Here is a 12,500-nt window from a genome sequence, read left to right on the forward strand (position 1 = left end):
ATTTAAAAATATTCAGATGACTGACAGAGATATAACCAACATATCATCTTCATCAACATCTACACAAAATCCTCCAACTCTCCTCAATAAAAAGCAGTATGGTGTCTACCAGCTCAGCCAAACTGAGTAATCCCGGACAAAGGGGCTTTGGTCAGACAGGTAACCAAGGACCCAATGGTGATGAATGAGATCCAGAGTTCCTTTGAGAAGATGAGAGAAGTGTAAAGAAGGACAAACATCAGTTCAAAATTGTTTTTACACAACAATTCTACCTACCAAATTTAGGTTTTTTTCGTCACGCTGCAGGCAAGTTGTGTGAGAGGCTATATGTGCACAATAATGCTTCTACTTTGTTTTTTCACATTACAAAACAAAACATACCCATGCATTTCAACAATGTGGCTGACCAGGATATGATGCCGTCTTGTGCAGTGTGTCAAGGTGCTCAATCTCTTATACTCCTCCATTGTTTCCTCTCCCCCTGAACTCTTCTCCAGAACCTCCTGGACCATCTATGGGTAAAAGAGAAACAATAACGGTGATACACTTGTAAAGAGAAAACTTACCTGCACCCTCTAAAAACACAGGAGAGGTATTAAAGTGTAACTCAAGAGTACATACAACCTAGGACCCTTGTGTAGCGTAGAGTAGCTGGAGGTACATTTGTTTTTCTAAAGTATTATAAACTTTTGAAAGTGTACAGGAGATTATATCAAGACCTGTATCTGAAGGAAGAAAATTGCCTAGATTCATGTTCCGTTATCGTCAAATGAGCGGGCGCGTTCGATCTGGCAGCACTGGATCTGCAAGCAGACCTGGCTGAATCTAAAAAACATGCCTTACGTTAAGCCAGATCTGTGTAGTGCTGCAAGATTGAACGTGCCCGTTGATACAAGGATACAAGGATACAAGGATACAAGGAAGTTTATTGTCACATGCATATAGTTACTGGAAGTAGAAATGCAGTGAAATTATGTCTGGTGTCAGCCTATTTGTGCATTAATGGGGTAAAAAGTGCAGTAGAAGAGGGGTTTAGTAGATTAAGTGGCAAGGGCTGCATAAAAAAGGTGGGGAGGATTGGGATTGGGTGGGGGCACCAACAAAGGAGCACCCAAGAGCAACAGGGGCAAGGAAAAACTCCCTTACCAAGGAAGAAACCTTGGGCAGATCCACTGACTCAAGGGGGCTAACCCAACTGCCAGGGTCTTGGTGTGTGTGTGTTGGGGATGACAGGGGAGATGGGATAGTGTGCTGTGTATGTGGGGAGAGGGCAGTGTGCAATATGTGTGTTGGAGCTTCCCTCATGAGACAATGTGCTGTGTATTGGGGGCAGTGTGCTGTAAGTATGTTGGGGATGTGTGTTGGAGAAGCTTCCTGATGAAATAATGTGCTGTGTATGTGGGGGGGGGGGGCAGGGACTTACTATTGCAAGCAGAGTACTGTATGTAATGTATGTGAGTGATGACAGTGAAGATGTGTGTGTGTGGGGGAGTGGAGCAGTGACTGTGTGTGTGTGTGTGTGTAGTGTGTAGGTGGGTAGGTGGGGGCAGTGTGCTGTAAGTATGTAGAGGATGTGTGTTGGAGAAGATCCTGAAGACAATGTGCTGTGTATGTGGGGGGGGGCAGTGTGCAGCAAGTATGTAGAGGAGGCTTACTGTAGCAAGCAGTGTGCTGTATGTATGTGAAGTGATGACAGTGATGATGTAAGTGTGTGTGTTGGGGGTCAGGGACTTACTATTGCAAGCAGAGTACTGTATGTAATGTATGTGAGTGATGACAATGAAGATGTGTGTGTGTGTGGGCGGGAGTGGAGCAGTGACTGTGTGTGTATGTGTGTAGTGTGTGTGTGTGGGTAGGTGGGGGCAGTGTGCTGTAAGTATGTAGAGGATGTGTGTTGGAGAAGATCCTGAAAGACAATGTGCTGTGTGTGTGGGGGGCAGTGTGTGCAGCAAGTATGTAGAGGAGTGCTGTATGTATGTGAAGTGATGACAGTGATGATGTAAGTGTGTGTGTTGGGGATGGGGGGTGGGGTGGGGTGGGGGTGGGGGGCAGAAAGGCTAGGCAATCAAGGACATGGGTAGATGGAGGAGAAATCAAAAAATAATAAATAAAAAGTGTGCAAAAGTTGGAGTTCTCCTGAGTCTCTCAGTTCTGGCTTTGTGACTACATAGGTCTTCTTGATTTCAGCGGTAGGAATAATCCATTGTTAGGATGAGAAGAGTCCTTCAGAATCTTTTGGGCTCTTAGGGTACTCTTCTGGAATAGATATCTTGTAGAGCAGGGAGTTGAGTTCTTATAGTACGTTCAGCTGAGCGCACTACTCTCTGCAGAGTACTACAATCTCTAACTGTGGAGTTCCCATACCAGGTGATGATGCTACCAGTTAGAACACTCTCAACAGCTGAAGTGTAGAAGGCCTTCATGATGGATGTAGAAACTTTGAATTTCCTTAGCTGGACGAAGGAAGTAGAGTCGTTTGTCTGGACTTCTTCAGAACATATTGAGTGTTAACAGTCCATGTTAAGTCTTCAGTAATGTGGACACCAAGGTATTTAAAACTTGTGACTCTCTCTACAGGTTGCCCGCTGATCATTAGTGGGGTGTAACTGTAGTTCTGCTGCTGCCTTCTGTAATCCACTACCATTTCCTTGGTTTTATTGATATTCAGTGTCAAGCTGTTAGATTGACACCACTGTGCCACCTCATCAACCTGATCCAAGTAGAACTGTTCATTGTTGTTACTAATCAGGCCCAAGATCACTGTGTTATCTGCAAACTTGATGATGGAGGTATGACTACTGTTGGCTTTGCAGTCATGTGTGTAGATGTTGTACAGCAGTGGACTCAAAACACAGCCTTGGGGAGCACCAGTGCTGATGGTTAATGAGTCAGATGTCAGACCCCCCACTCTAACCACTTGTGAGCGGTTGGTGAGGAAGTCAAATATCCAGTGACACAGGGTGGTGTTCAGTCCTAAGGCCTTCATCTTTGTGACCAAGGTGAGAGGTACTATCGTGTTGAATGCTGAACTAAAGTCAATGAACAGCATCCTCACATAATTCCCATTCCCTCCTCCAGGTGAGTTAAGGTGGTGTGCATGAGGTTTGAGATGGCATCCTCTGTAGACCTGTTGGCTCTGTAAGCAAATTGGAGGGGGAAGGAGGCAGGGAGGGATGAGCAGATAATGTTTTTCACAAGCTTCTCAAAACACTTCATCACTGTAGGCGTCAGGGCTACTGGTAGTCATTCAGACATGATGGACTTTTGTTTTTCGGTACTGGAACAATAACAGACTGCTTGAGGCAAGTAGGAACTGTCTCTTGAGCCAATGATGTGTTAAAGATATAAGTGAACACAGGAGCTAACTGAGCAGCGCAGGATTTCAAAACCCTGTTAGAAATTCCATCGGTCCAGTAGCTTTTCTACAATTTACCCTCCTAAAGGCATTGCTCACATCGACCTCAGAGACACAGAAAGGTGCATCCTCATTTGCTTCACATGCTGCAGCTAGTCCAATATAGTCTGTGTTTTTCATGTCAAAGCGAGCATAAAAGCATTAAGTTCATCAGGGAGGGCTTTACTCACATTCATCATAGGAGGGGACTTTCTTTCAAAGCCAGTGATGGTTCGGAGTCCGAGTTCGGAGTGATTTGACACTACCGGAACACGAAGCCAGGCTTCCGCATTTGGAGGACAGACAAGGATTTCTCCTAGTGAGACTTTACTTTTAAATGCTCACCCATTTGGCCTTTTCTGCTGCATCCCCTATGGCAGAGGTGTTCTCTCCTGCACCAGTAGATTGATGTCCCTTGTTTGAAGAGGACCTCTCCATATCACTTCAGAAAAGTGAAGAATTTAGAGTAGAAGAACCTGCTGGCACAAATTCTGCAAAAACACAAAATTGGAATCTTAAAGGGACACCAGGCAAGCCTGATGCTTTTTCTCTCTGAAACTCCCCCCATTTCGGTCTGAAGCTCTTTTCCTTTTCTTTGCATCTTCCGTCAAGGGTTTTCGCTGCTTCTTCACCGGGCTCTGCCATTATACACCGTTTGCAACAATCGCTAGCGTTTAGTTAGCCTCCCTCTGTGCTGTGGATGCAGGATGGAAACTGAAACTGCTTCGGTCGCCGGGTGCGATACACTGAACTTGCAAGTGGGATATTCTTCCTACAGGCAGTAGGGCGGCGAGAGTCTTCATTAAGCCCTGTAATGAGTCATTTAACCACATACCGACTTACGAAGATGAGTAATTAACACAAAAACATTGCCTGGTGTCCCTTTAAAGGGTTGCTTTAAGAGTTTAAGAAATTCAGTTTCCAATTTTAGTTAATTTAATTCAACTAAAGGGTAACAAAATCTTTTTTTTACCTTACCCACTGGCCAAGTGATCTGATATCAGATGCATGCAAACATTGATTTCAAATTTATTTCATTCAAATACTGCATGAACACTAGCTAATCTCACATAAAACCTCACCTTCTTCAATGAAACTTTCATAAGAAAAACCAGGCTGCAGTTTGAGGTACTTTTTTAGTCCACGGTACTGGACCTTGATGAGCATTTTGCCAACCCTGTTAAAACAAACAAAATCCATAATTATATAAACACAAGAACCACAATTGACTATCAGCAGTATCAACTAACTAGCAAAGGACTTCCAAAATTCATTCTGAAATCATTTACCATGTAGGCTACCAAATGTTTTAACCGCAGACATTACTATTGCTGAGAATGGACAATGCACCTAACCTTAACCGACAACACTAACAGTTACCTTACACCATGTGTACTGTATGCTACAAATGCCTAATAGAATGCCCTGGTGGTCTCAGCTAACGTTAGCTACAAGCAAAATATATAACCCGAATTAAAAGCAAATAGTGTTCAGTTCAATCAAACGTCAATTAGTTGACAGACTGCTTTAATTAGTCAGTCAACAGATCCCTTAGTGCCAGACAAGCCTTTGGCACCACTAGATCGCTTAGAACAGTGGAGTCCTGGCTAACTAATGTTAACCAGCTACGTTAGCATGTTAGCTATTCCTCAGTGGCTATTAAAATTCCAACCGTCTTTTCAAATTCATTACAGAAAGATTAAGACGCCGCCGACCCAATATTATATTAATGTCAGTTTAGAGTGTCCCAAGTATTACAAATGATTATAAACTTGGCCATTTCAAATTAATAAGGTTATAATATAACCTACCGGGTTAAGGTTAGCTTGCTGGTTAGTTTACCAACCATCTAGGTACAGCTAGCAACCTTGCTACTGTTAAGCTAACTTCACCAATATTTCCTAGTAGGTCAAACACGTTGGTATGAAAATATATACCTGTGATGTGACATTACTTAATTGTATATTTGTAGTAGTTTTCATCCTAGCTTTCACAAGTAGCAGGAACAAATTACTTTACCTTTTACTATTCCATGCTGAACTTCAATGGCGTCAGTCTTCGAGGCATTCTTTTCAAAATCTCAACTGAAGGACGCTTTTTTTCAGATGTTTAAAATATTTGAGGGAAAAGGCTGCACATTTATCAGCGAGAAATTGTGCAACTTCCCACAATTCTTTTAGGAGCATTTTTCTCTGATTTTTTTCTCGCCAAATGTAGTTGATTTATTTGGGGAAACACATAATAGTTATTTTTTTAAGGCGACTGCTTCAAGAAATTAAGTCATACTTAATTTTTTTGGTGTAATTTCCGTGGCACCAGGATTCATTTTTTACAGTGTGGTACACACAACAACAACAACAACAACAAAAACGTGGTAGCCACTATTCTATTTACATTTTGGTCAGATGGGGACAGTGCTTCCGACTAGCGGTCGAACTGCACAATAGGCTACAAATACTGAAACGCACTGCCAAAATATCCTGCAAGAGTAGGATATCTTTGCCTTTACTCTGTGGGCATGGTTTGATACATACCTCCATGCATGCAGTAAGACAGTGGCACATGGTAAACACATACGCAGAATAAAGTCACGACAGCTGATTATTAGACTGTATTTTTTCATTCATTAGGCCTACATCCATTATTAGATTTTTACACAGTTTACAATCGCAATTTACGTTTGCAAATACATTTACAGCAGTAGTTTAGTCGCCCATCCTCTAGGCGGCAGTAAAATATAGGCAAGGCAGATTTTATTTTGCGAATCAGTGTCGAATTCCGTTTCCGTCTCACATTGCCAAACGTTCTCTTTACGCCGTGCGACTGGAAAGTTGTTGATTTATTTGGCATAATAAACTAATTCAGATTCAAGTGCACTGTAATCTAGAGCTATTCTCAGAAGATATATCAAGAATCATTCTTAACCTTTAAACACTCAAGAGTTCTATCGGTAAGGCCATCGTCACTTTGAAGATAACTTATTTAGCGAGTAGGCTAACGTTAGCTTACTCAACACCAGTTTGCCAGATAGCCTGTGAGGTAACTAACACTAGCCGCAGTAACCATAACGTTGGACATTGAAAGCACACGTTTGATAGTTGGTAAGCTGTTCATTTTAACCCTAGACGAGGCAATTAGCTGCCAGGGAGATCACCTAAATTGAGGTGAAATGCAAGTTAGATTGACGTGTATTTTATTAATTTCAAGGAACAGAAGCTAGCAAACGTCAACGTGAACGTAGCAGAGCTGTGTTAACGTTAGTCCACTGGCTAACGTTAATAGCTAAGCGAATACTAGTAGGATATTTGGGATAAACTGATAAGCTTTAACGTAATTTGGTAATAAATATCCTGAGTGGTTGCTGGCGTCATGCATCAGGAATGTGTTGTCATATATTTTAACTTATTTGACTTGGGAGAGCACTGGCACCGTTTTAGCATTGTAACTGAAATTATGTGTCGATAACTTTCTGTTCATTACTTTTAACGTTAGCGTTAACCTGAGCTCTTCGAATGTAATCAACGTTATCCTAATTCAGTAACGTAAACGTTAATGCAACAGTAGCTAATTTGATGTATTCCCGAAACACAGAGGGGTCAATCGGGGGTTGTGCGAGAGCTCCGGAGCATGTCGTTGCCGAAGCGGGAGGTGGAGGAACTCCGGCCGTGGGTTGAACGTACGGTGAAGAAGGTTCTGGGCTTCTCCGAACCTACTGTTGTGACAGCGGCACTACATTGTGTCGGCAAGGGGTTAGACAAACGGAAGACCACAGGTGAGTGTGATTGCTGTGTATGTCTGAGACCTGCATGTGATTGTTATGATGTGGATGCAGAATCACTGTTAAATGACCTGACCTCATCTTTTATACAGTAGTAAGTCATGCTGTCTCTTTCCCCTGGTTTTTTGCAGACCAACTGAGACCCTTCCTAGATGAATCTGCTGGAGGTTTTGTTGAACGCCTCTTCGAAGCCCTAGAGGAAAGTAGAAACACCCGTGGTAACAAGGGGGGTGGTGAACGGAACCGTAAGAGAGACCTCAAGGTGAGTCTGTTCCCTGTGCTTTGAATGATGTGGCAGCTGTCATATGGCAATACCAGCTCATCTAAGTTGTGCATATTTACATATGTTTTCACAAATTCACTTTATCATGGACATATTCACATTAAATGACCATATTCACATTAAATGGCCATATTCACAAAGCCTTTTATTTTACCACTAGGAGTACTCCTAAATCACACAAAATATTTTAGCTAGGAGTTTTCTCTGAAAAGTTATTCACAAAGCCTTTCAGACCTACTCTTAGTAAGGAAAAATGACAACTCCTAAACTAAGAGTGAGTCTTCCTTGCTATGGATGACGTCATTACTCATGCACAAGCTTGACTGAAGTGACCACCTTGAATGGATGATGATTGTAACGCGGGAATGATTCCAAACACCTCCCTTACGATGATGAGTGACAGGTGACAGGTCTGAGAATGCGTGCGCTACACAAGGACGGAAGATGATGAATAACTGAATAAAAAGGCCTAGCCTAAATGAATCAAGAGTAAGGCAAAACAAATAGCCTAGTAGCCTAATGAAACATACGGATTGATGCAGTATCTTTGTAACATTATTAAATTAATCTGTCACCATAGCCTATGCCTATGTTTGCAAAGAGGGGAACATTTTAATTTGATTCACAATGAAATGTTACATTTAATTTACATGTTGACAATGAGTGACCTAGTTTTGGTTGTTGTTGGTGGGGTTATTGCATCAGTTAGTTATGCCTACAATGCAAAATTGTTTCCTCGCAATTGGAAGCTCCTGTAGCCGCATAGGATTTCAAAACATCGCGACGTGAAATGCCACAAAAAGCGGTTTGTGAATAGGTCTTAGTGAGTTAGGAGTCCTCTCAACTTCTTTTAAGCTGTCCCAGGCTTAGGTGCTACTTTTAGGTCTAAAATGCTTTGTGAATTACTTTTAGTGAAAAAAATTAGGAGTCCTAAAGTTTGGAGTGACACGCCCATTATTTTTAGGAGTTGCTCCTAAATTCGCCAATTAGGAGCTTTTAGCCTTACAATTCTTTGTGAATACGGCCCCTGAGCAAGTTTCTCAGCTGTTTAGTGAGTTATGTAGAAGTCAGATGAGATACAGGTCTGAAACCTCCTTGTATGTCCCACATCCAAAGTCACCCATGATGTAGCTGGCCAAGAACATCCAAACTGCACTGACTTCAGTTAGATAAATTTTGAGTTCAGATATGTGGAAGATGCCTGTGACCAAGAGGAGTGATTGTACTATGGTGGAAATGTTTAAGATCATAGGCAAGATCTGAAGTAAGATAAATGTAAGCAATGTTCCTCAATGGACAGAACTTCCCACTTTCAATGAGATCACAGTAGTTGTTGTTGGTACGTGATTGGTACCCAAGGAAGGGTGGAACTTCAAGCAAAACGTGTGTGCAGTGCTCTCACAAGAAATCTGATGTCCAGATTTAGAGACATAGTGCTGCTGTGGTAGTGAACATGGTGGCTGACAGTGTGCTGTTTGTCTGCCAGGATGTGTTTGGGGATGAGATGGAGGCCATGAAGGAGGCCCCTGAGGCAGGCGACTCGGCTGCCAAGAAGAAGCGAGTTCCCCGCTTCGAGGAGGTGGAGGAGCCTGAGGTCATTCCAGGGCCGCCCGCCGAAAGCCCCGGGATGCTCACCAAGATGCAGGTAACACACACCTCACACAGGTAACACACACTTCACATACAGGATACCTGCAGATCCTTAATATATCCTTTATATTTGTATAAAAGGATGTCTGTATCACTGGCCTATATCTGTGTGTGTGCGCATATGTTTGACCGTGTGTGTGTGTGTGTGTGTGTGTTTTCAGATTAAGCAGATGATGGAGGCTGCTACCAGGCAGATTGAGGAGAGGAAGAAGCAACTCAGCTTTGTGGCCCCCGTTCCTGTTTCCCAGGTAAGTTGTCAAACAAACACCAGATCCTTGAGGCGTTCTGTGAGGTCAGGTGAACCATGGAGCACAAACAAACACCAGAACCTTGAGGCCTTCTGTGAAGTCAGGTGGACCATGGAGCACAAACAAAAACCAGTAGTTTACCTTGCATGTAAATGTGGCTATTGACACACAGCACTGATAGTTTCCCTTGCAAGTAAAAGTGGCAATTGACACACGGCACTGATAGTTTACCTTGTATGTAAATGTGGCTATTGACACACGGCACTGTTAGTTTCCTACCTATAGTTATTTAGTTAGTTATTATTATTAGTTATTTACCAGCAGCCAAAAGCAGGGACGGAGCAAAGATTTTGTCTTTTTGGGGCCGTTGTTTGGGGGCACCCTTATTATTAATAGACTGTCTTATTTACACTGGAATATATTGACTGCTCTTATTATTAATAGGCTATCTTATTTACTCTGGCATATATTGATATTATTAATAGGCTATCTTATTTACTCTGGCATATATTGATATTATTAATAGGCTGTCTTATTTACACTGGCACATATTGATATTATTAATAGGCTGTCTTATTTACACTGGCATATATTGATATTATTAATAGGCTATCTTATTTACACTGGCATGTAATGACTGCTGAAATCCCACATGGAGCCTCAGATAGGACCCAAAATGGACGTATTTATTATTGTAGCCCTGCTTGCACCCCTACACGGGGACCCCAGAACCCCCTCACACATACATTCCCTCACACACACTCAAAAGCTCCGCCCCTAGTTGGTAGCACTGACCCTTCCTGATGAGCAGTTATGTTTTGTCAGTTCATCCGGTTGAATGTTATGACGGCAGAAAGGGTCGGAGTCTCTCTTATCTCTCTCTCTCATCATCGTTGTCTGTTTTTTTTCAGACCCGGCTGCCCCTTCCCACCCCGTCCGCCCAGTCTGAGCTTAGGTTGCCCCTGCCCACCCCGCCGCAGTCCTCCATGGGCATGTCCCAGTCCATCCCACCCTCGCAGGCGGCCAGCATCATGAACGACGCCATCGAGAAGGCGCGCAAGGCGGCCGAGCTGCAGGCCCGCATCCAGTCACAGCTGGTGGCCAAGCCGGGCATCCTGGGTGCGCTGGGCAACGCTGGCTCCCAGAACCTGGTGGCGCTCGCCAACCTGCACGCTATGGGCATTGCCCCACCGTGAGTCTACTATGCTTGCGTGCACACACACTCGCACACAACGCACGCACACACTGCACTTGGATATTGTTTGTATGTGCATGCATGACACACATAAACACACTGACTTAACACACACTTTTCTCTTTCTCTCTCTCTCTCTCCAAAAATATTTATTTTTTCTGAATTTTCACTTATTTGGAAATTGTGTGTGAGTGGATTCCTGCAACTCCCTTACTGACATGTAGCTGTCGTTGTTGTGTGTATTACCGTGTGAAAGCAGTAAGGTGGAAGCCCGTGAGGTGACCAAACCCACGCCTCTCATCCTGGATGACCAGGGACGCACTGTAGATGCCAGCGGCAAAGAGGTGGAACTCACCCACCGCATGCCCACACTCAAAGGTGAGGGGCACCAACACACACACACACACACACACACACACACTCACACACACACACACACTGACATGAATCTTTCCCTGTTCCTCTTGTTTTTCACAGTTTAATGAACATTTGAAAGATTAATTTGTGTGTGTTTGTTTGCAGTAATCTGTCAACTGTTCATACCAAATAAATGAATTAATATAAATATTGTTTTCATCGTTACTCTTTTGTTAATCCATTTCTTTTGTGCGTTGTTCTCTTCATCTTTGCCCTCCTCCTCTTTTGCCCTCCTCCTCTTTTGCCCTCCCCGCCCTCCTCCTCTTTTGCCCTCCCTTTCTACCTCCAGCCAACATCCGCGCGGTGAAGCGGGAGCAGTTCCGCCAGCAGCTGAAGGAGCGTCCAGGAGAGGACTTGGAATCCACCTCATACTTTGACCACCGCGTGAACATCCTGCCCGCCCAGCGGCCCAGGAAGGGCTTCAAGTTCCACGAGCAGGGCCGCTTTGAGAAGATCGCCCAGCGCATCCGTACCAAGGTAAGCCAAGCGTGCCACATACCCTTTAAGGGCTGGACGACACAATACTGGGTGGCACCGCAGGTGTTAGGTGTAGGTGGTTAGAGATAGGGTCAGTGACTGTGGAAAACATGGTCAGCATGCCGTCATGCACCACCTTCTGAAGAAATTCAGCGGGCAGAATGGATTATCCATATTGGTAAAAGTTGGAGCCAGAATCTAAACAAGTGTTATTGGTAGTCAGAGCATGCATAGTATGCGCAGAGCATGCCAGGTCTGCCCAGACCCCCAGGAGGGTCAAGGCTGGCTGTACAAGACCTGGTCATCTTATAGCATCCCAGAGGGTAGTGTGAGGGCGTTAGCTTAAGCCCTGCTTCAAATCCATCAATGAAGTAAACTTTTTGGGTAATCAGAATGTGGTGCAATAACACTGTGAAGTTTTCTCACTCGTTTCCTCTCTTTATCTCTATCTCTCTCTCTCTCTCTCTCTCGTCACACATCTATCAGGCCCAGCTTGAGAAGCTGCAGACAGAAATCGCTCAAGCTGCCAAGAAGACGGGCATCCAGGCGTCCACTAAGTTGGCGCTGATCGCACCCAAGAAGGAGCTGGGCGAGGACGAGGTGCCCACCATCGAGTGGTGGGACTCTTACATCCTGCCCTCTAACATCGAACTGTAAGAGCCCCACCAGCAGCAGAGCTGCACCACTGACTTCAAATTGAGCCTTTGACATGTATTCATGTGCTTTATCTGTTGATATGTATATATGGGCTTTATCTGTTGTCTCTGGTTGACTGGATCTAATATTATTAGCACAGTTTCACCTTTTTAGCAAGTGTTTTCGTTCTCCAGTTACTATTAGTCCATAACTAGAGCTTAATCCACATGTTTAAGCCCTGTAACACCTGTAGTGTGCCTGCCTTGCCTCTCTCTCTCTCACTCACTCACCCCCACGCTGCCTGTCCATGTCTCACAGAAGTCCACACACCGTCTTTGATGAGATTGAGTTATTTGGTGTGACGAACCTAGTGGAGCATCCTGCACAGATGAGTCCTCCTGGTAAGCTTCTGATCTCTTCTT

The 12,500-nt window shown here is 43.9% G+C and overlaps 1 protein-coding gene and 1 long non-coding RNA gene across 5 annotated transcripts in view; one reads left to right on the forward strand and one right to left on the reverse strand.

Annotated features, from left to right (window-relative positions):
• The window catches only part of LOC125306395, a 5,559-nt gene extending 71 nt beyond the window's left edge, over window positions 1-5,488 (reverse strand). The window contains exons 1-4 of one of the 2 annotated variants that reach the window (XR_007195554.1): window positions 4,477-4,707; window positions 3,740-3,885; window positions 382-512; window positions 1-200 (exon numbers count right to left, since the gene is read on the reverse strand). The exon at window positions 1-200 is cut by the window's left edge and continues 71 nt beyond it. This is a non-coding gene — a long non-coding RNA (uncharacterized LOC125306395). Of the gene's footprint in view, window positions 201-381; window positions 513-3,739; window positions 3,886-4,476; window positions 4,708-5,413 lie in introns of those variants that run through there. The other variant, XR_007195555.1, reaches the window with a different exon arrangement.
• A 698-nt stretch (window positions 5,489-6,186) lies between these two features.
• prpf3 (PRP3 pre-mRNA processing factor 3 homolog (yeast)) overlaps window positions 6,187-12,500 on the forward strand; it is a 10,226-nt gene continuing 3,912 nt past the window's right edge. The window contains exons 1-10 of one of the 3 annotated variants that reach the window (XM_048261704.1): window positions 6,187-6,344; window positions 6,986-7,166; window positions 7,304-7,434; window positions 8,942-9,100; window positions 9,267-9,353; window positions 10,265-10,545; window positions 10,805-10,926; window positions 11,255-11,442; window positions 11,929-12,095; window positions 12,397-12,479. In XM_048261704.1, the coding sequence (XP_048117661.1) occupies window positions 7,022-7,166; window positions 7,304-7,434; window positions 8,942-9,100; window positions 9,267-9,353; window positions 10,265-10,545; window positions 10,805-10,926; window positions 11,255-11,442; window positions 11,929-12,095; window positions 12,397-12,479 (1,363 nt within the window). In that variant the 5' untranslated portion in view covers window positions 6,187-6,344; window positions 6,986-7,021. Of the gene's footprint in view, window positions 6,345-6,420; window positions 6,496-6,985; window positions 7,167-7,303; window positions 7,435-8,941; window positions 9,101-9,266; window positions 9,354-10,264; window positions 10,546-10,804; window positions 10,927-11,254; window positions 11,443-11,928; window positions 12,096-12,396; window positions 12,480-12,500 lie in introns of those variants that run through there. The other 2 variants (XM_048261706.1, XM_048261705.1) reach the window with 2 other exon arrangements.

Source organism: Alosa alosa, chromosome 13 (assembly GCF_017589495.1).
Source record: "Alosa alosa isolate M-15738 ecotype Scorff River chromosome 13, AALO_Geno_1.1, whole genome shotgun sequence".
In the NCBI taxonomy this organism is placed as follows: Eukaryota; Metazoa; Chordata; class Actinopteri; order Clupeiformes; family Clupeidae; genus Alosa; species Alosa alosa.